Source organism: Podarcis melisellensis (assembly GCF_964234715.1).
Source record: "Podarcis melisellensis genome assembly, chromosome: 4".
Lineage (NCBI taxonomy): Eukaryota > Metazoa > Chordata > Lepidosauria > Squamata > Lacertidae > Podarcis > Podarcis melisellensis.
In genome coordinates, this window is record NC_138531.1 from 98,583,317 (window position 1) to 98,602,819 (window position 19,503).

Below are 19,503 nucleotides of genomic sequence, written 5' to 3' on the forward strand. Positions count from 1 at the left end.
ACACAAGATGTGCCTCCTGGTTACCACTGCCTCCCTTTCTTCAATTCAGTAGTATTGATTTATTTTGATTTATAAACTGCTTGATCAAAAATCTCTCCAATCGGATTGCAAATAAAACGGGAGACGAAACGTGACTAAAACCCACAGTCCAATGAAAAACAGTGTATAAGATCATCATTGAACAAACACACACAAACATATAAACAAATGCTTTGACAGGCAGCTTCCTGAGTTAGAATTATAGAACTGTAGAGTTGCAAGAGATCCCCCCAGGGGTCATCTAGTCTAACCCCTTGAAATGCACAAATTGTCACTAAATATAAAATAAGCTTAAGAAATGAACACTCGCAGCTAAACAAAATATATACAGAACCACTGTCATTAAAAGCAGATACAAAACTAATAAATATTTAAAAACAGATGTAAGTAATAAAATTATATGCCTCGATTGGCTTGCTGGGGGAAAAAAATCCTTTTCAGCAGGCAATCTAAAGCAATCTAGCGAGGGTGGCTGCCTAATATTCTTAGTGTAACTGAGGGCAGTCCTCTTGTTAAGAAATGGGGAACTGGGAACTTTGACCAATCTGCTGAAATCACCCAGAGATCTGCCAGTCAGATCCCAATCTGCATTCTGCCCAGGCCAGCTCAGATGGTGGCAAGACGAGAACGGGGCCTTTTTAGTATTGGCTCCCTGCTTATGGAACACTCTCCCCAGGGAGGCTTGCCTGGCACCATCATTATATAGCGTTAGGTGCCAGGGAAAAACCTTTCTTGTTAACCAGGCCTTTGGCTTTTAACTATCGATGGCCTTTTAGAGCGGGTGGGATGTAACAGAGACCCGTAGCTCTGTTATCTACAAAGATATGGCAAGACTCACGGCTATAGAGGCTGCGGAGGTCTGCAGCTCAGTGCTGTGGTGGTCCTGAAGCCTGGCCAGCAAGTTCTCCATCAGCTGCTCCTCCACAACTTCCTCGGTAGAGAGGGACTGCCACAACTCGGACGAATTGCTGCAAAGGGCCAAAAAAGGATGGAGCAACATCAACGGCTGACGGCCTCTGAAACGTGTCTCGTCGTCCCACTCTGCTCTGCCTTGGTCGGACCCCCAACCTGGAGTCCTGTGTCCAGTTCTGGGCACCACAATTTAAGAAGGATGCTGAGAAGCTGGAAGGTGGGCAGAGGAAGACTGCAAAGATGATCAAGAGTCTGGAAACCAAGCCTGATGAGGAATGGTTGAAGGAGTTGGGTATGTTTAGCCTTGGAAAGAGGAGACTGAGAGGAGATAGGATAGCCATATTCAACTACCTATAGGGGTGTCACACAGAAGAGGGAGTGTTAAAGTTTCTGGGTTGTAAATCCTTTGACCCACGGAGTTTGCTGCAATGGCACTGCAATAATTCTGATTTATTGGCACTCCGGCAAACTTCAATGGCGCCCACACGCTTCACTCGCGCGCTGCCTCTCTTCTCAGTTGTCGGATTGTGGCAGAGTTCACACACAGCGTAAAATGGCTTTGTCTGTGTCTGCGTGGTGTCTTCAGTAACTCAGCTCGACACCAGTGCTTCTAATCTATCACTCTTTATTTAAGGTAAAGGTAAAGGGACCCCTGACCATTAGGTCCAGTCGTGGCCGACTCTGGGGTTGTGGCGCTCCTCTCCCTTTACTGGCCGAGGGAGCCGGTGTACAGCTTCCGGGTCATGTGGCCAGCAGGACTAAGCCGCTTCTGGCAAACCAGAGCAGCGCACGGAAACGTCGTTTACCTTCCTGCTGGAGTGGTACCTATTTATCTACTTGCACCTTGACATGCTTTCGAACTGCTAGGTTGGCAGGAGCTGGGACTGAGCAATGGGAGCTCACACCGTCGCAGGGATTTGAACCACCGACCTTCTGATCGGCAAGTCCTAGGTTCTGTGGTTTAACCCACAGCGCTACCCGCGTCCCTTATCACTCTTTATTTAGAAGCATACAAAAACAGAAAAGAAAAACCTACAGAATCTAGCTGCATGCTTGCAGCTTTCTGTCTCTAACAAAAACGAAACTACCTTGATCACATTCTCAGACAGACTGCTCTCAGCAGCTCCCAGAGAGCACAGATCAAAGGAAAATGCCCAGGTCATGTGGGCAATGCACCCAGTGAATAAAAACGCTTCCAGAGAGCCAGTGTGGTGTAGTGGTTAAGAGCGGTAGTCTCGTAATCTGGGGAACTGGGTTCGCTTCCCTGCTCCTCCACATGCAGCTGCTGGGTGACCTTGGGCCAGTCACACTTCTCTGAAGTCTCTCAGCCCCACTCACCTCACAGAGGGTTTGTTGTGGGGGAGGAAGGGAAAGGAGATTGTTAGCCGCTTTGAGACTCCTTTGGGTAGTGATAAAGCGGGATATCAAATCCAAACTCCTCCTCCTCCTCCTCCTCCTCCTCCTCCTCCTCCTCCTCTTCTTCTTCTACTTCCTGGAGTGTTAACTGTCCAGAACCACAACAGGGAGCAAGCTTGTTTTTCTGCTGCTCCGGAGGGGAGGATCCGAAGCGATGGCTTCAAGTTACAAGGAAGGAGATTCCGATTATCAGGAAGAACTTTCTGACAGTCAGAGCTGTTAGACAGTGGAACAGTCTCCCTCATGAGGTTGTGGACTCTCCTTCATTGCAAGTGTTTAGACAAAGCTTGGATGGCTGCCTGTCAGGGGTTCTGTAGCTGTGATTCCTGCACTGCAAAGGAGTTGGACTGGATTTATGGAAAATGCACCCAGAAGACAAAATGTATCAAGGAGTTTAGTGGTCTGATACGGACTCCTTCCTGCCTCTGTTCCTTCCCCACTCCCTCGCTCTCAGGGACTATAGCTTATGGGCCCACTCTCTTGGCCCCCCCCCCAAGATTTTAAAGGAAAAAAACCCTGGATGTAAATTTCCAAAAAGGGACGCAGGTGGCTCTGTGGGTTAAACCACAGAGTCTAGAACTTGCTGATTAGGTCGGCGGTTCGAATCCCCGCGACAGGTGAGATCCCGTTGCTCGGTCCCAGCTCCTGCCAACCTAGCAGTTCAAAAGCACGTCAAAGTGCAAGTAGATAAATAAGTACCACTCTGGCGGGAAGGTAAACGGTGTTTCCATGTGCTGCTCTGGTTCGCCAGAAGCGGCTTCGTCCTGCTGGCCACGTGACCCAGAAGCTGTACGCCGGCTTCCTCGGCCAGCAAAGTGAGATGAGTGCCACAACCCCAGAGTCGGAAATGACTGGACCTGATGGTCAGGGGTCCCTTTACCTTTACCTTTACATTTCCAAAATATAAGATAAAAAACAAATAAAATAAAACCTACACACAGCAGCAGTGTTTTGTGTTGTGTAGGCTTTTGAATTCTGGTGCTTGAGGAGACTCTTGAGAGTCCCATGGACTGCAAGAAGATCAGACCTATCCATTCTTAAGGAAATCAGCCCTAAGTGCTCACTGGAAGGACAGATTGTGAAGCTGAGGCTCCAATACCTTGGCCACCTCATGAGAAGAGAAGACTCCCTGGAAAAGACCCTGATGCTGGGAAAGATGGAGAGCACAAGGAGAAGGGGACGACAGAGGACGAGATGGTGGGACAGTGTTCTCGAAGCTACCAGCATGAGTTTGCCAGCACTACCAGCAATGCGGGAGGCAGTGGAAGACAGGAGTGCCTGGCGTGCTTTGGTCCATGGGGTCACGAAGAGTCGAACACGACTGAACGACTCCTATGATTTAAGTCAGGCAACATCTGGAGGGGCGAGTTTGCCTATGCCTGATGTAAGCAGTGGGTCCCACCTGCTCCCTAAAATATCACCTAAAATATCCCACCCTCCCGCCCTATAAGGTTCTCATTCTTTGACCTTGCTATGGACCTCGGTTGGTCGCCGTTGAGGGACCTGGTAGGAATTTTTCTACTTGGCAAATTGGCACCAGCCACTTGGTTTTTGCCTCCCTCATAGCAAATCGTCACAACTTTCTGGGTATTGGCAGTTAACATTGGGACAGTCCTGTAGATGGAAAATGGGGAGGTAACGCCATCACCTGCCCCACATATTGAAGGGTAGTCCGATAAAGGATTCCGGGGTGTGTGGCCCTGTCTGAAGCCTGGGGAGGTGAGGCCTTAAGACAACCCCCCTATTGGTGACCCCGGGGGAGTTCCTAGTTGATGTGCATCAGCAGGACTCCCCCTACTGGTGGTTAACCCTTCAAGCGGACGGGCTGAAGTTGGATATAGTCAGTTAGGACCAATGCCTAAGCCAATACCGCTCATCACCTGTAACCAATAAAGTTGTGGCCTTTTTGGCCCATTAACCTTAATAAGTGTGTCATGTGTCATTATTTCCACCTTAGGGGGGGTGGGAACTCGCCATGCAATACATCCAATCTGAAACCAAACTATACCTGGAAATGCCCCTGAGGATTGAACCCAAGACCTTCGTCAACGTAGGTGCCTGGACTGAGCTATGGATGCACCTGATGAACATAGGAAATTGTCTTGTACTCAGTCTGACCACCGATCCATCTAGCTGAGTACCATCCATGCTAAAAACCAGAGGCACCAGGATTTCCCATGTGGACAGAGATTTGCTGCCTAGGGTTCGGTTCTCAAGGGAGAAATGCGAGGAACTTGTTACCTGTCTGGTGGGAAGGAATGCTCTAGGAGGCTGGAGATGACCGTGTCCAAGTGCTCGGTCCTGCCTGCCAGCAAGCCCACCAGCTTCATCACCAGCCTCCTTGCGCTGGGCTGGTGGATCAGGTCCAGGCGGCTGCAGATCCCGTCCACAATGTCCGAGACCTGGAAGGGGAAAGGGGTTGGGAGGCAGGAGGGCAGGAAGGAGGAGGAAGGAGGAGGGTGGGGAAGGAGAAAGAAGAAGGAGGAGAAGGAGAGGGGGAAGGAGGAAGGAGGAAGAGATGGAGATGGAGGAGAAGGAGAAGGAGAGGGGGAAGGAGGAAGAAGAAGGAGATGGGGAAGGAGGAAGGAGGTGATGGAGGCGAAGGAGAGGGAGAAGGAGGAAGAAGGAGATGGAGGCGAAGGAGGAGGAAGGAGGAGGAGATGGGGAAGGAGGAAGGAGGAAGAAGAATGAGATGGAGATGGAGGAGAAGGAGAGGGGGAAGAAGGAAGAAGAAGGAGATAGAGATGGGGAAGGATTGAAGGAGGAGATGAAGGAGAGAGGGAAGGAGGAGATGGAGATGGGGAAGGAGGAGATGGAGGAGAAGGAGAGGAGGAAAGAGGAGAAGGAGATGGGGAAGGAGGAAGAAGAATGGGATGGAGATGGGGGAGGAGGAAGAAAAAGGAGGAGATGGAGGAGAAGGAGAAGGAGAGGGGGGAGGAGGAAGAAGAATGGGATGGAGATGGGGAAAGAGGAAGGAGGAGATGGAGGAGAAGGAGAGAGGGGAGGAGGAGGAGAAGGAGAAGACCTTCAGCCAGAGTCTTGAGTGATGGGCAGGTCTCTGTAGGTTGTAGTCACCCAGTGGAGAGGCTGTTGTGAAGTTCAGAAAAGCTCAGACCCACTGCAAGAAGGACTCAGGGGTACCGTGGGGGACACACACACATTTTTTTAGGGGGCCCTGTGCATTTGCCAAAGCGACGTAGGGCTGGCGTTGCTCCTGCGGTGGCAGTGAGGATTGGGCTGGTGCGGTGAGCTCCGTTCACCCTCCGTGCCCCGGGCCCCGGCAAGCAACGCTACGCCACTGCAAGGACTCCCCACCTGCCAAATCAGCCTCCTCAGGACGCCCACCTGCTGCCTCAGACCTGCCCCACCTTCTCTATCTCGGCGCCACAGTGCCTTGCCATACTGGCAAGGAGCCCCTCTGTGGTGGCGCAGCACTGGGTGGTGCACTGCACCGTCAAGCCGTCCAAAGCGGTCAGGATGAAGTCGGTCTTCTCTCTCGGGCTGAAGTAGACGCCAAAGACCTGGAGCACAAGGGGAGGGAGGGAGGAATGCTGTTGGCGTGTGGTTGGCTGGGGCGGGTTGTGCAGAGATGCCCCCGCTTTTTTCATTTTCTTAAAATAAATTCTATTAGCAGAAAACCATGGCTAAAAAAGCCACCTCTATTGGTCTGTCACCCCCCCCCCCAAACTATATTACCTGGGTTATGAAGGCGCCCTAAAGACGTTAAAGCAAAGATTATGGGATAATGCACACAGTGACTTGCGATCTCGATCACACGCAGTCTGTAGTCCGCTGGCAGTAGGAGCACAATATGGGCATGTCTTTAAGTTAACACCTTACATTAAAAACCTGACAGTACCAAATTATCGAAGGCTTTTCACCAAAGCCAGACGAAACGTCTTTCCTTCTGCAGTGTTGGATGGCAGGTTGAGAGGAGTTCCCTACCAGGACAGACTTTGCTCGTGTGCTCAAGACATCGATTCCATAAAATATACAGTGGTGCCCCGCAAGACGAATGCCTCGCAAGACGGAAAACCCGCTAGACGAAAGGGTTTTCCGTTTTGGAGGTGCTTCGCAAAACAAATTTCCTATGGGCTTGCTTCGCAAGACAAAAATGTCTTGCGAGTTCCTGCGGTTTTTTTTCCTCCCCCCCTTTTTCCCAAGCCGCTAAGCCGCTTATCAGCTGATCCACTAAGCCGCTTAACAGCTGATCCGCTAAGCCGCTTATCAGCTGATCCGCTAAGCCGCTTATCAGCTGATCCGCTAAGCCGCTTATCAGCTGATCCGCTAAGCCGCTTCTCAGCTGATCCGCTAAGCCGCTTCTCAGCTGATCCGCTAAGCCCGCTAAGCCGCTAATAGCGCTAATCCGCTAAGCCGCTAATGGGCTTGCTTCGCAAGACGAAAAAACCGCAAGACGAAGAGACTCGCGGAACGGATTCTTTTCGTCTTGCGAGGCACCACTGTATTTTGTTGTACTGTGAAAAATATGAGCAAGCCAGGGCTGAACTGATACTACCCTTGCTGGTACCTTTTCCGGGAAAATCAGAGGCTCACTATGTCAGGTTCCTATTAGAAGACCGGACAAATGCTAGAACATTAGCAGTGGTCAAGTTTTTATTGGTGGTTGCAAGAACCAATGATCCTTATATTCTGAACGAAATGCTTGTTTAACCTGGAGGTGGGCTGTATGAATTATGTACTGCTTTGTAACGATTTGTTGGGTCTCTGGACCGTAATAAAGGTTGATGATGATAAATTCTATTAAGGCTTGCAGAGAAAAAATTGAAGCTTAATATCTTTTCCCTTATTTTAAACCAAACCAAGACTTTAGATAAAAGACTTTAGATACCATAAGAACACAAAAAGGGCGGGGAGGGGGAGAGAGAACTAGAGAAAGAAAAAGACAGAAATTTTAAAAGAATAGGAAAGAGTTTAAAAGAGGAAGATGGAAAAATAAGACTCAGAAAATAAAGAATTTCTGATTCTTCATCTGCCCACTATATAAAAACAATATTCACTTCCAACATAGCTGTTTTCTATAAACAAATACTGAAATATCCTCAAATCCAGATATCGTTATTTCTTTTTCACGCTAAAAGCCAGCGAGAGGTTTTCATTCTTTAAGAAACGTTAGCAGTGACTTCTCTCTGATTAAACATGTCAATTTTGCCATCTCAGCTAAAAGGTGAGCCTTTTCCCCTATTCAGGACAGCCAGAACAGTGGGAAACTTATATAAAAAGGTGAAAAGCTTCTGGGAGATGATATATAATGAGATGAAAAAAATTTGAAATATACATTTATAAAGAAACCAGAAGCATTCTTATTGGGCATTGTAGGGAGTGATATAAATAGAAAGGAATGTAAGCTCTTTTTATATGCAACAACCGCAGCAAGAACATTATTGACCCAAAAATGGAAGCAAGAAGAATTACCAACGAAAGAATGGAGGACGAAATTAATGGACTATGCAGAACTGGATAAACTAACAGGAAGCATTCGAAATCGGCGGGACCAGAAATTCACAGAAGACTGGAGTAAATTTACGGATTATTTGAGAAGTATTTGTGAAGATCAGACAACGTTTGTAGGTTTGCAAGAAGTTTTGTGAGGAGTATCATTGGAATTATTGCAAAAATGGAGAAGGGGGAGAATGATTCGCTAAGATATTTAAAGGTAATATAAATTTAAGAAATGCATAAGAAGTGGTTAAAACGGTGGATCATCAGAGGTCTGATGGAAGTCCAAAAAAATTGTATAAGTGACAAAGTTTTGTAGTACGATTTATAATTTATATGTTTAAAATTAATAAAAATTATTATATATAAAAAAAGAAAGGTGGGAAACTTAATATCCCAACCTGAAAGTAACTGAGGGGTTTCACGGAGCCATGGATATTGTAGTGAGCAATATCCAGACATACATTTGTCCCAGGATAATGCCCACCCCCCAGTTATGTCCTCCCAGTTACCTCTGCAACTCTGGAGGGGTTTTTGAGAAACACGGAGGGATTCCAAGATTCCAAGAACTCCTTGTGCTTGCGCTTGATGGCTTCCGTGTGGACGTTCTTCTCATCCAGCCTCGCAACTGACACACACCAGAAATTTCAAAAAACAAGAACATACCAGTCAGTTTCAGGGCAGCACTGTGTAGTGGTTAGAGCGCCGGACTAGGGTGCAAATCCCTGCTCAGCCATGAAGCTCGCTGGGTGAGAGTCGCTGCCTTCTCAACCTAACCTGTTATGTACTGAAGTTCTCACCCTGGGCCAGCAGGGGGATACTGTAGATAGCTATGCAAATAAGGGATTGAAAGTGACGTTCAGTGATTGGATAGTTTTAGAAAATTGTTACAGTTACGTTGTACTGGAGCTTTTTATAAGCAGGCTGACTGAACCCTTCAGTTCAGTTCTGTTCTGGCCTGTGAATAAACAATAGCTGTTTGAAGAATCGCTGTGTCGTCTGATATGTTCACCCACAACTTAACATAACCCACCTCACAAGGTTGTTGTGAGGAGCAAATGGGGAGGAATAAAATCACGGGGGAAGGTGGGGCATAAATGTAATAAAAATGAAATAATAATAATAATAATAATAATAATAATAATAATAATAATATATTTATACCCCACTCTTCCCTTATTTGCTGCCCTTCATCTGTACGCTGCATCTTAATGTTTTAATGTTGTATTTTAATCTTGTTTTTAAATTGTATTTCAATCAACCTGTTTTTATTATAAGTTGTTAGCCACCCTGAGCCCGGTCTTGGCTGGGGAGGGCAGGCTATAAATAAAAATTATTATTATTATTATTATTATTATTATTAGATCTCAGGGTGGTTCGCAACATAAATTCACAATATAAAAAACACAATAAAAATAAGAACAAAAACAAACCAATAACACCCCCCTCTCTCCGGGGTCTAACATCCGTCCCAGTGGTTCTGAGCTGGCCACCCTATGGCCATTGGTCCACCCTGCCTCATGGGTGAGCCGGCCCTGGGATGAAAGGGAAAAGGAAGGAGGATGTGTTGCTTGCAAGGACTGGCAGCCGTTCTCCAAAGATTTCAGGCAGGAGATGGCAGGGACTGAACCTGGGACCTTCTGCTTGTGAGGCAGAGGCTCTGCCGCTGAGCTATGGCCCCCTTGCACTCTGCACATGCTCAAGGATGGCTTCACCACCTGTTTCTTACTTTTCTGGCCAAGCACGATCGCCAGGAGGAGGTGGACGCTCTTGGCTGCCTTGGAGCTGATGGACTTGACGGCGTCTCCGCAGCAGATCCCCAGCACTGCGACGAGGTGGCCCAGCCGGGAGAATTTGGAAAGCGTCTGGCGGAGGAAAGGGGGGAAAGGGGGCACAGCAGTGCTTTAAAAAAAACATTTTATTGGAAATTTTATTTACAACATAACATAAAGCCCCCACTCCCCTAATACAGAAATCCACCCTCATTAAACGCGAATATGACATACAATAAGCATAACATAAGGTAAAGGTACCCCTGCCCGTACGGGCCAGTCTTGCCAGACTCTAGGGTTGTGCGCTCATCTCACTCTATAGGCCGGGAGCCAGCGCTGTCCGCAGACACTTCTGGGTCACGTGGCCAGCGTGACAAGCTGCATCTGGCGAGCCAGTGCAGCACACGGAACGCCGTTTACCTTCCCGCTAGTAAGCAGTCCCTATTTATCTACTTGCACCCGGAGGTGCTTTCGAACTGCTAGGTTGGCAGGCACTGGGACCGAACGACGGGAGCGCACCCCGCCGCGGGGATTCGAACCGCCGACCATGCGATCGGCAAGTCCTAGGCACTGAGGTTTTACCCACCCGCGCTGTACATAACATACAACAATACAAACCACCAAATAAAAGACTTCCTGTATCCTGTATCTGGCCTCCTTATTTACTTCTTATAAGCTGTTTCCTTTATGAATAATTATTAAGATTTTTCTAATTATAACTTAAATATCCACAAAGTCTCCTGCAGACATTAATCGAAACAAGTCCAGGTATGTATTTGAGGGCACTGTTTCGTGAAGTGTTCTCTGCATTTCCCCCATGCTTTTTGAAACTCTTGTCTAGTGTGATCTCTAATTGCCTCTGTTAATCTAGCCAGGCTGTGTTATGAGGAAAGCTTGCATCATTTGGAACTTTAGAGCAGGCATCCCCAAACTCTGCCCTCCAGCTGTTTTGGGACTACAACTCATAGCTGTCAACCGTCCCTTAATTGGAGGGACAGTCCCTTATCCCAGCGCCACGTCCCGCTGCTGTCCCTTATTGAGAGATGTCCCTCAAATGATGTCCCTTAAATTTCAAAGGAAGCAGCTCCTCTCCCTCCCTCCCTGCCGGCCAGGGAGGAGGGAGGCTCCAACTGTGTTGCTTGGCTGTCCGGCTCGCCCCCCTCCGGCCTCCTCTCACCAGCCTCGGCCCCCGGGAACCCCTCCCTGCCGGGACTGGTGGGAGCCTCGGGCCCTTCCGCCGCCATCCTCCTCACGGCTGCCGAATTGAGCGTCTCTGCCTGGGGCCTCCCCTCTGCCCGTCACCGCCGCTCCCGCTAGGCCATTCTGCAGCTGTGCCGCCGAAGGACCCGAATGAAATGGGCAGCTTGGCATGGTCTATGAATTGATGAGGAGCCTTGAGAGGAGAGCGAGGGCAACCATAGAGAAAGCAGTTCAGAGAGAGGAGGAGGAAGAGGAGGAGGAGGCGGAGGCGCGGGCAGGTGTTCCAAGGGCTACAAGGGAAGGACCGCAAAATAGATCTGTAGTGGTAGACTAGCATAGATGGTCTGATCTGCGGATTTACTTTGGGTGCTATTTCCCCCCCCCCTCTTCCTCCTGCCCCGCCTGATGGAACTGAGAGCTGCAGATGGAGCATGAGAGAAAAGATACAGAACTGCAGCAGCATCTTCATAGCTTGGACTTCATTTTGCGTGAAAAGTGGTGGCTGCTTGTAGTTATTTAATTGCAGTGTTTCATCAGCTGGTGTCTTGAGCAGCAAACTCTGGAAACGAAGGGCTAAAAACCGGCGCTGCTCTCCCAAATTATCTGGTCCCTTTTAACTTCGTACTTCTGCTGGTTGACTAAAATCCCTTATTTTGGCTGCTGAACCCTTATTTTCGAGGCTGCTGGTCCCTTATTTTCAAATCTGTAAGTTGACAGCTATGCTACAACTCCCATCATCCCTGACCACTGGTCCTGCCAGGGATGAGTGGAGCTGTAGTCCCAAAACATCTGGAAGGCTGAGTTTGGGGATGCCTGCTTTAGAGGAAAGTTTGATGGATAGCTCAGTTGGTTATTTCACAGTCTACTCACATCCAGCTGTAATTTGCTGGCCACAAAGTTGAGCAGCGACGCACTGGTCCAGATAGCCCTCTCTCGCAGGTCGGCCTCCGAGGACTGTAGCCAAGGAGCCATCAGCTGTTGGGGAAGGGAAATGCAACAGAGAGAGAAAAAATCTGCAGCCATCCGGTCTATTCACTTGTCTTCCCAAAGTACCAGAAAGTGCAGAGGACTCTAGGGTCAGTGTCCATGAGAAATACATACCGTACAAATTATCTAGGTGGAGTAGACATTGCATACATAAAATATATAGAGGTTGAACAGGAACTCCCACTTAACCAGCAACCAAACCCATGGGCAGTAAGATGGAATCCTGACAGTCTGAAGATACTGTCCATGGAGGCGCAGGTCAACTGTGTCTCCAGGGCAGCTGTCTCTCAGCTCCATCTGGTATGCAGGCTGAGACCCTCCCTGCCCGCGGACTGTCTCACCAGAGTGGTGCATGCTCTAGTTATCTCTCGCTTTGACTACTGCAATGCGCTCTACGTGGGGCTACCTTTGAAGATGATCCGGAAACTGCAACTAATCCAGAATGCAGCAGCTAGACTGGGGACTGGGAGCGGCCACCGAGACCATATAACACTGAGCCTGAAAGACCTGGCTCCCAGTACGTTTCTGAGCACAATGCCAAGTGTTGGTGTTGACCTTGAAAGCCCTAAATGGCCTCGGCCCAGTATACCCGAAAGAGCATCTCCACCCCCATCGTCCAGCCCAGACATTGAGGTCTCGCTCTGAGGGCCTTCTGGCAGTTTCCTCCTTGTGAGAAGTGAGGTTACAGGGAACCAGGCAGAGGGCCTTCTCGGTGGTGGCACCTGCCCTGTGGAACGCCCTCCCAGCAGATGTCAAAGAGAACAAAAACTACCAGACTTTTAGAAGACATCTGAAGGCAGCCCTCTTTAGGGAAGCTTTTAATGTTTAACAGACCACTGTATTTTAATACTTTGTTGGAAGCCGCCCAGAGTGGCTGGGGAAACCCAGCCAGATGGGCGGGGTATAAATAATAAATTATTATTATTATTACTCCTTTCCTCTTACCTGCAAGATCCTCTCCAGCTCCGAAGGAATTGGGTTTTCCACCATCAGCTGCTGGAGCATCTCACTGAAGGTCTGGTATGTTCTGATGAAGAGGTTCTGGAGGAGCGGGGAGGAATGTTGAAGGAGACCAATTCACTAAGGGCCCAGGAAAGGATGACCTTGGAAACTAGGAGAGCTGAATGCTCTGCCTAGATTACTGCTCAGGACCACAAGGGTCATCTAGTTCAACCCTTTGTGTGACGCGGCAGCTAAAAAAGCCAATGCAGTTCTGGGCTGCATCAATAGGAGTATAGCATCTAGATCAAGGGAAGTAATAGTGCCACTGTATTCTGCTCTGGTCAGACCTCACCTGGAGTACTGTGTCCAGTTTTGGGCACCACAGTTCAAGAAGGACACTGACAAACTGGAACGTGTCCAGAGGAGGGCAACCAAAATGGTCAAAGGCCTGGAAACGATGCCTTATGAGGAACGGCTAAGGGAGCTGGGCATGTTTAGCCTGGAGAAGAGGGGGTTAAGGGGTGATATGATAGCCATGTTCAAATATATAAAAGGATGTCACATAGAGGAGGGAGAAAGGTTGTTTTCTGCTGCTCCAGAGAAGCGGACACGGAGCAATGGATCCAAACTACAAGAAAGAAGATTCCACCTAAACATTAGGAAGAACTTCCTGACAGTAAGAGCTGTTTGACAGTGGAATTTGCTGCCAAGGAGTGTGGTGGAGTCTCCTTCTTTGGAGGTCTTTAAGCAGAGGCTTGACAACCATATGTCAGGAGTGCTCTGATGGTGTTTCCTGCTTGGCAGGGGGTTGGACTCGATGGCCCTTGTGGTCTCTTCCAACTCTATGATTCTATGATTCTGTGATTCTAACCCCGTCCCTGGCCAATGTGCGGCTTGAACCCATGACTGATGAAATGAAGAGTTTCGTGCCCTACTGGCTGAGCTGGAAGTGTAGATTAGTTCCTTGTCAGGATCCAAGCCACAAACCTCCCACTGGAGCAGTGTGGGAACAGAGATAATAGATAGATAGATCTGTAACATTACAATTCGTGGACATTCGATGAAGCCGAACATTGGAAGATTCAGGAAAGACAAAAGCAAGCATTTCTTCATGCAGCACACATAATGCCAGAATAGCTCTTGCTGAGAACGCCAAGGTTGCAGGTTCGATCTCCGTATGGGACAGCTACATATTCCTGCATTGCAGCGGGTTGGACTAGATGACCCTCGGGTCCCTTCCAATCCTATGATTCTATGATGGAATATTGGGCTGGCTGGGCTGGTGAGCTCCAGGATCTGGGGGGATTCCCATACATGAAACCCCTTCTTTATATCATGGCTGCATAAAAAGTCCACTAAACCAGGGTAGCTAAGCAGTTTGTTGGACAGCAACTCCCATCATCCCTAGCCAGCACGTCCAGTGGTCAAGGTTGATGGGAACTGGAGTCCAGCAATATCTGAAGTGCCACAGGTTAACTATCAAACTGCATTTCTTGGTACAGATAGTATTGATATGACGTGCAGATATCTTTCCTATTCTACTTAATTCAAGAGGGTTCTGGAAGCTTCTCTTTGTGAAAGAAACAGGCAGAAGGTTCATCATGATGTTTGGATTATTCCTTCCGAGAAGCTGAGTACATTGGGCTTAAACTGGTTCTGTTATCTCTTTCTGACAAACTCATGTTGGCTATAAAAGTAAGGCCAGAAGGAGACTGGGTTTCACTTTCTCTTTCTATCTCCCTTTCTGGTGTGGTGTTCTGCACACAGTATGCTTAGTGTTAAGGTTTAGTCTTGTTGTAAGTTCCTCTGCGGGACGCGGGTGGCGCTGTGGGTTAAACCACAGAGCTTAGGACTTGCCGATCAGAAGGTCGGCGGTTTGAATCCCCGCGACGGGGTGAGCTCCCGTTGCTCGGTCCCTGCTCCTGCCGACCTAGCAGTTTGAAAGCACGTCAAAGTGCAAGTAGATAAATAGGTACCACTCTGGCAGGAAGGTAAACGGCGTTTCCATGCGCTGCTCTGGTTCGCCAGAAGTAGCTTAGTCATGCTGGCCATATGACCCGGAAGCTGTACGCTGGCTCCCTCGGCCAATAAAGCGAGATGAGCGCCGCAACCCCAGAGTCGGTCACGACTGGACCTAATGGTCAGGGGTCCCTTTACCTTAAGTTACTCTGCAGTTCTATGATTTTATGATAGTTGAACTATGTGACTCGCTGCCATAGGCTACAGGAGGGAAGAGGGCTTTTGTGCTTGCAGGATCTCCATTGAAGCATCTGGTTGGCCACTGAGATGACAGGATGCTGGACTAGATGGGCCATTGGCCTGATCCAGCAGTCTCTCCTTATGTTCTAAGCCAGAGAGGAAGACAAAACTACCTTTGCGTACTGGGCATTGGCAGAATTGGCCGCTCCTTCCTCTTGTCCTGCCTTCAGGGGTGAAAGGGCAAAGACGCTCTTGAAAAAGGTGCGGAGCAAAATCCCCTTCTTGTAGGACCCCATCGTTTTTGTGACGTTCGCCTTGCTGGTGGAAGAAACGGAAGTCAGAGAATGGCATTTTGCCAGCTGGGGATGAGGCAAGATGGAGTCTGAAAATTCTGGTGGGCGTCTGGCTGGGGAATGACTCACTCGTGTTACTTTTAAGATTTCAACCCAGCCTTTTGACCTATGATCTCACGGATTGACCCTTTCGTTTTTCTTCAAATCTGTCATTTTAGGACAATAATACAGAAAGACCTACCTTGGCTCCCAGTACATTTCCAAGCACAATTCCAAGTGTTGGTGCTGACCTTGAAAGCCCAAACGGCCTCGGCCTAGCATGCCCGAAAGAGCATCTCCACCCCCATCATTCTGCCCAGACGCTGAGGTCCAGCTCCGAGGGCCTTCTGGCGGTTCCCTCCCTGCAAGAAGTGAGGTTGCAGGGAACCAGGCAGAGGGCCTTCTCGGTGGTAGCTCCTGCCCTGTGGAACACCAGATGTCAAGGAAATAAACAACTATCTGACTTTTAGAAAACATCTGAAGACAGCCCTGCTTAGGGAAGTTTTTAATGTATGATGTTTTATTTGCTTTTAGTGTTCTGTTGGGAGCCGCCCAGTGTGGCTGGGGAAACCGAGCCAGATGGGTGGGGTATAAATAATAAATTACAGTGGTACCTCGGGTTAAGAACTTAATTCGTTCTGGAGGTCTCTTTTTAACCTGAAACTGTTCTTAACCTGAGGTACCACTTTAGGTAATGGGGCCTCCCGCTGCCGCCACGGGATTTATTTTCTCATGCTGAAGCAAAGTTCTTAACCCAAGGTACTATTTCTGGGTTAGCGGAGTCTGTAACCTGAAGCGTCTATAACCCAAGGTACCACTGTATTATTATAGAAACAATGAAGGATTGCAACTGATTAGTTAGTTAGTTAGTTAGTTAGTTATCGTATTTTTCGCTCTATATGACGCACCAGACCATAAGACGCACCTAGGTTTTGGAGGAAGAAAACAAGAAAAAAAATATTCTGAATCTCAGAAGCCAGAACAGCAAGAGGGATCGCTGCGCAGAGAAAAGAGCAATCCCTCTTGCTGTTCTGGCTTCTGGGATAGCTGCACAGCCTGCATTCGCTCCATAAGACGCACACACATTTCCCCTTACTTTTTAGGAGGGAAAAAGTGAGTCTTATATAGCAAAAAATACGGTAGTTAGTTAGCATACATAGTTGCTGGACTTTTTTTCAGCCAGAAATCACCAGAAGTCAATTCCGGCACCTCTCAGGTGGGCGCCATTGCCATTATAAGAGAACAAGGGAAGCGTTCGTGGTGAGTTCTGACATCCCTTTTTTCCTAGAAAAAGGAACTGCAGAGTCCTGAGCAACAGGTTAACACAGAAGGGCCTTAAAAGATCTCATCTACCATTAAAAGCCCAAGAGAGCAGGGCAGGCAGTGCCTGGTGCCAAAAGGATGGTAGAGATGTGACCAAGCAAACTTCTCAGCGTAGAGTTTTCCACCATTTGGGTGCCACCAAGGAGAAGGCCCTCTTCTCCAGCAGCTTCCTGCTAGACCTCAGAAGGCAGGGAAATTAGAAGACAGGTGTCTGAAGAACATATTTACTGAGGGATAGGTTCAAGTGGAAGAAAATGACCCTTTAGATAGTGCTGGGCCTAGACGTTTTGGGCAGCCTTCACCAATGTGGCAGCCTACAATGTTTTGGACTACAATTCCCACAATCCCTGGCCATTGGCTATGATTGCTGGGGCTGATGGGAGTTGGAGGCCCAAGGCTATCTGTTATGTTATATCTCCTCCTAATCTATGAGGCGCCACTTCGTTTGAAACCCTCGGCCACAAGTGTAAAACAGATTCCTTTTGCACAGTGGAAAGCTTCAACGCAGTTGCCGCAGTGGGTCATGAGTTAGACGTCAACCCAGGACGTGAGCTAAGGAATTGAATCTACCTCAAGTCAATAACGGTGGCCATAGCATGAAGACAGACGACGCTGGATTCTGGAAAGTCTCTCTTAATCATCTCCTGTAAACGAAAAGTGGGATATCCTCAGTGTAAAAGGTAAAGGTAAAGGTACCCCTGTCCGTACGGGCCAGTCGTGACCGACTCTGGGGTTGCGTGCTCATCTCGCTTAAGAGGCCGGGAGCCAGCGCTGTCTGAAGACACTTCTGGGTCACGTGGCCAGCGTGACGAAGCTGCTCTGGCGAGCCAGCACCAGCGCAGCGCACGGAAACGCCGTTTACCTTCCCGCTATAAAGCGGTACCTATTTATCTACTTGCACTTAGGGGTGCTTTCGAACTGCTAGGTGGGCAGGAGCGGGGACCGAACGATGGGAGCTCACCCCGCCATGGGGATTCGAACCGCCGACCATACGATCAGCAAGTCCTAGGCACTGAGGTTTTACCCACAGCGCCACCCGTGTGAGTGAGCTACCTCAGTGAGTGAGGTAGAAATCCTGCAAAACCCATCAACAGTGAGGTCAGTGTCCACCTGACCACAAGATTGGTAACAGGAGGAACCTCAACTCCAGTTAGGGTACAAGGAGGGCTCTGCATGCACAGGAAAAAAAGGAAGGGTTGAGTAAGTATTTTTCAAGAGCAGGATCAGATTGAAAACAGGCAAACAAGCAAATAGAGAAACTCACTGTTAAGACTCCCACAACATCGGAGGTAAAGTTATCCATAAAAAAATCAGTCATGTTGCTCCAGTTGATTGTCTTGCTGAGGATGGATAAGAACCTGAAAAAACTTTTCTTCATGACATCTTCCTAAAGGAAATTGGGTGTGTGTGAGAGAGAAGTATTTATTATTATTATGGATTTATTGCAGATCTATCCTGCCTTTTTTCTTCAGGGAGCTTGAGGGGGAGCACAGGGTTCTCCCTCTGCTCATTTAAGCCCCACAACAACCCTGTGAGGGAGGCCAGTCTGAAAGAGACAGTGGCAGGCCCCAAGGTCATATACCCAGTGAGCTTCATGGCCCAGGGGGATTCGAACCCTGGTCTCCCATGTCCTAGTCCGACACTAACCACTACACCACACTGGCTCCCTTTGTCCTGTGCGCATGGAGGAGAAAGTAGACAGTGTATAAAGATGGGGGATCCTTTGGATCCAGAATGGGGGTCAGATGGGGGCCGGATTGAATGCTTAAGCTGGCAGTTGATAACCCTACATTGTGGTTTCCAGCGAGAGAGAGAGAAGGAGCTTCTCCATCCCCATCGTTCAGCCTGGATACTGAGGTCCAGCTCCGAGGGCCTTCTGGCGGTTCCCTCCCTGCGAGAAGCGAGGTTACAGGGAAGCAGGCACAGAGCCTTCTCGGTGGTGGCGCCCGCCCTGTGGAATGCCCTCCCAGCAGATGCCAAGGAAATAAACAACTATCTGACTTTTAGAAGACATCTGCAGGCAGCCCTGTTTAGGGATGTTTTTAATGTTTGATGTTTTGTCGCCTTTTAAATTATTGTTATTGGTGTTCTGTTGGGAACTGCCCAGAGCGGCTGGGGAAACCCAGTCAGATGGGCAGGGTATAAAGAATCAAATTTTGTTATTATATTATTATTATTTATATCTCACTTTTCCCCCAGACCAGGACTCAACGCAGCTTACGCAAATTAAAAGAACAGAGGTAAAATACACACAGCTAAGAACATATAAAAGATAACGGTTAAAAAGTAAAAAGGGAACCCGAGGGTCATCTAGTCCATCCCCGGGCAATGCTGGAATCTCAGCTAAAGCATCCATGACAGACGGCCATCCAACTCTGCTTGAAAACAATACAAGAAGAGCCCACACGTCCTGAGGGAGTCCGTTCTACTCCCTCTTTGTTGCCCCGCCTTCTGCCTCCCCTGAACACCTTGGAGCCTGGGCGGGCTCGTATGGGACAGTACGGTCCCTCAGATGGCGTGTTCCTAAGTTGTGCCCCCTTACCTCTTTTTTACTGTTGAAGTAATCTATGGTGCTCCTCCAGGAGTTCAGCAGGAGCTCAGGCTCCTGAGCCGAACCAGGGTTCTCGCTTTCTTCCCAGATGGTTGCCATAGCAGAGAGATCAGGGACTAAAAGCATCGGGGAAGAAAAGGGACAGGAGAAATCAATTACAGTGGTACCTCGGGTTATAGACGCTTCAGGTTACAGACTCTGCTAACCCAAAAATAGTACCTCGGGTTAAGTACTTTGCTTCAGGATGAGAACAGAAATCGCGCGGCAGCAGTGGGAGTCCCCATTAGCTAAAGTGGTACCTCAGGTTAAGAACAGTTTCAGGTTAAGAACAGACCTCCAGAACGAATTGAGTATTGGCAAAACCTGTTGGTGT

General features: G+C 48.5%; 1 protein-coding gene across 5 annotated transcripts in view; it reads right to left on the reverse strand.

Moving 5' to 3' along the window:
- Positions 1-19,503, reverse strand: part of LOC309369053 (maestro heat-like repeat-containing protein family member 7) — a 61,792-nt gene that overhangs the window by 24,332 nt on the left and 17,957 nt on the right. For 2 of the 5 annotated variants that reach the window (XM_081909613.1, XM_081909612.1), the window contains exons 3-14: positions 19,122-19,246; positions 17,844-17,966; positions 17,150-17,223; positions 15,098-15,242; positions 12,729-12,824; positions 11,667-11,771; positions 9,554-9,689; positions 8,337-8,452; positions 5,736-5,888; positions 4,609-4,769; positions 4,376-4,447; positions 878-1,007 (exon numbers count right to left, since the gene is read on the reverse strand). In XM_081909613.1, coding sequence (XP_081765739.1) covers positions 878-1,007; positions 4,376-4,447; positions 4,609-4,769; positions 5,736-5,888; positions 8,337-8,452; positions 9,554-9,689; positions 11,667-11,771; positions 12,729-12,824; positions 15,098-15,242; positions 17,150-17,223; positions 17,844-17,966; positions 19,122-19,246 — 1,436 coding nt within the window. Of the gene's footprint in view, positions 1-877; positions 1,008-4,375; positions 4,448-4,608; positions 4,770-5,712; positions 5,889-8,336; positions 8,453-9,553; positions 9,690-11,666; positions 11,772-12,728; positions 12,825-15,097; positions 15,243-17,149; positions 17,224-17,843; positions 17,967-19,121; positions 19,247-19,503 lie in introns of those variants that run through there. The other 3 variants (XM_081909616.1, XM_081909615.1, XM_081909614.1) reach the window with 3 other exon arrangements.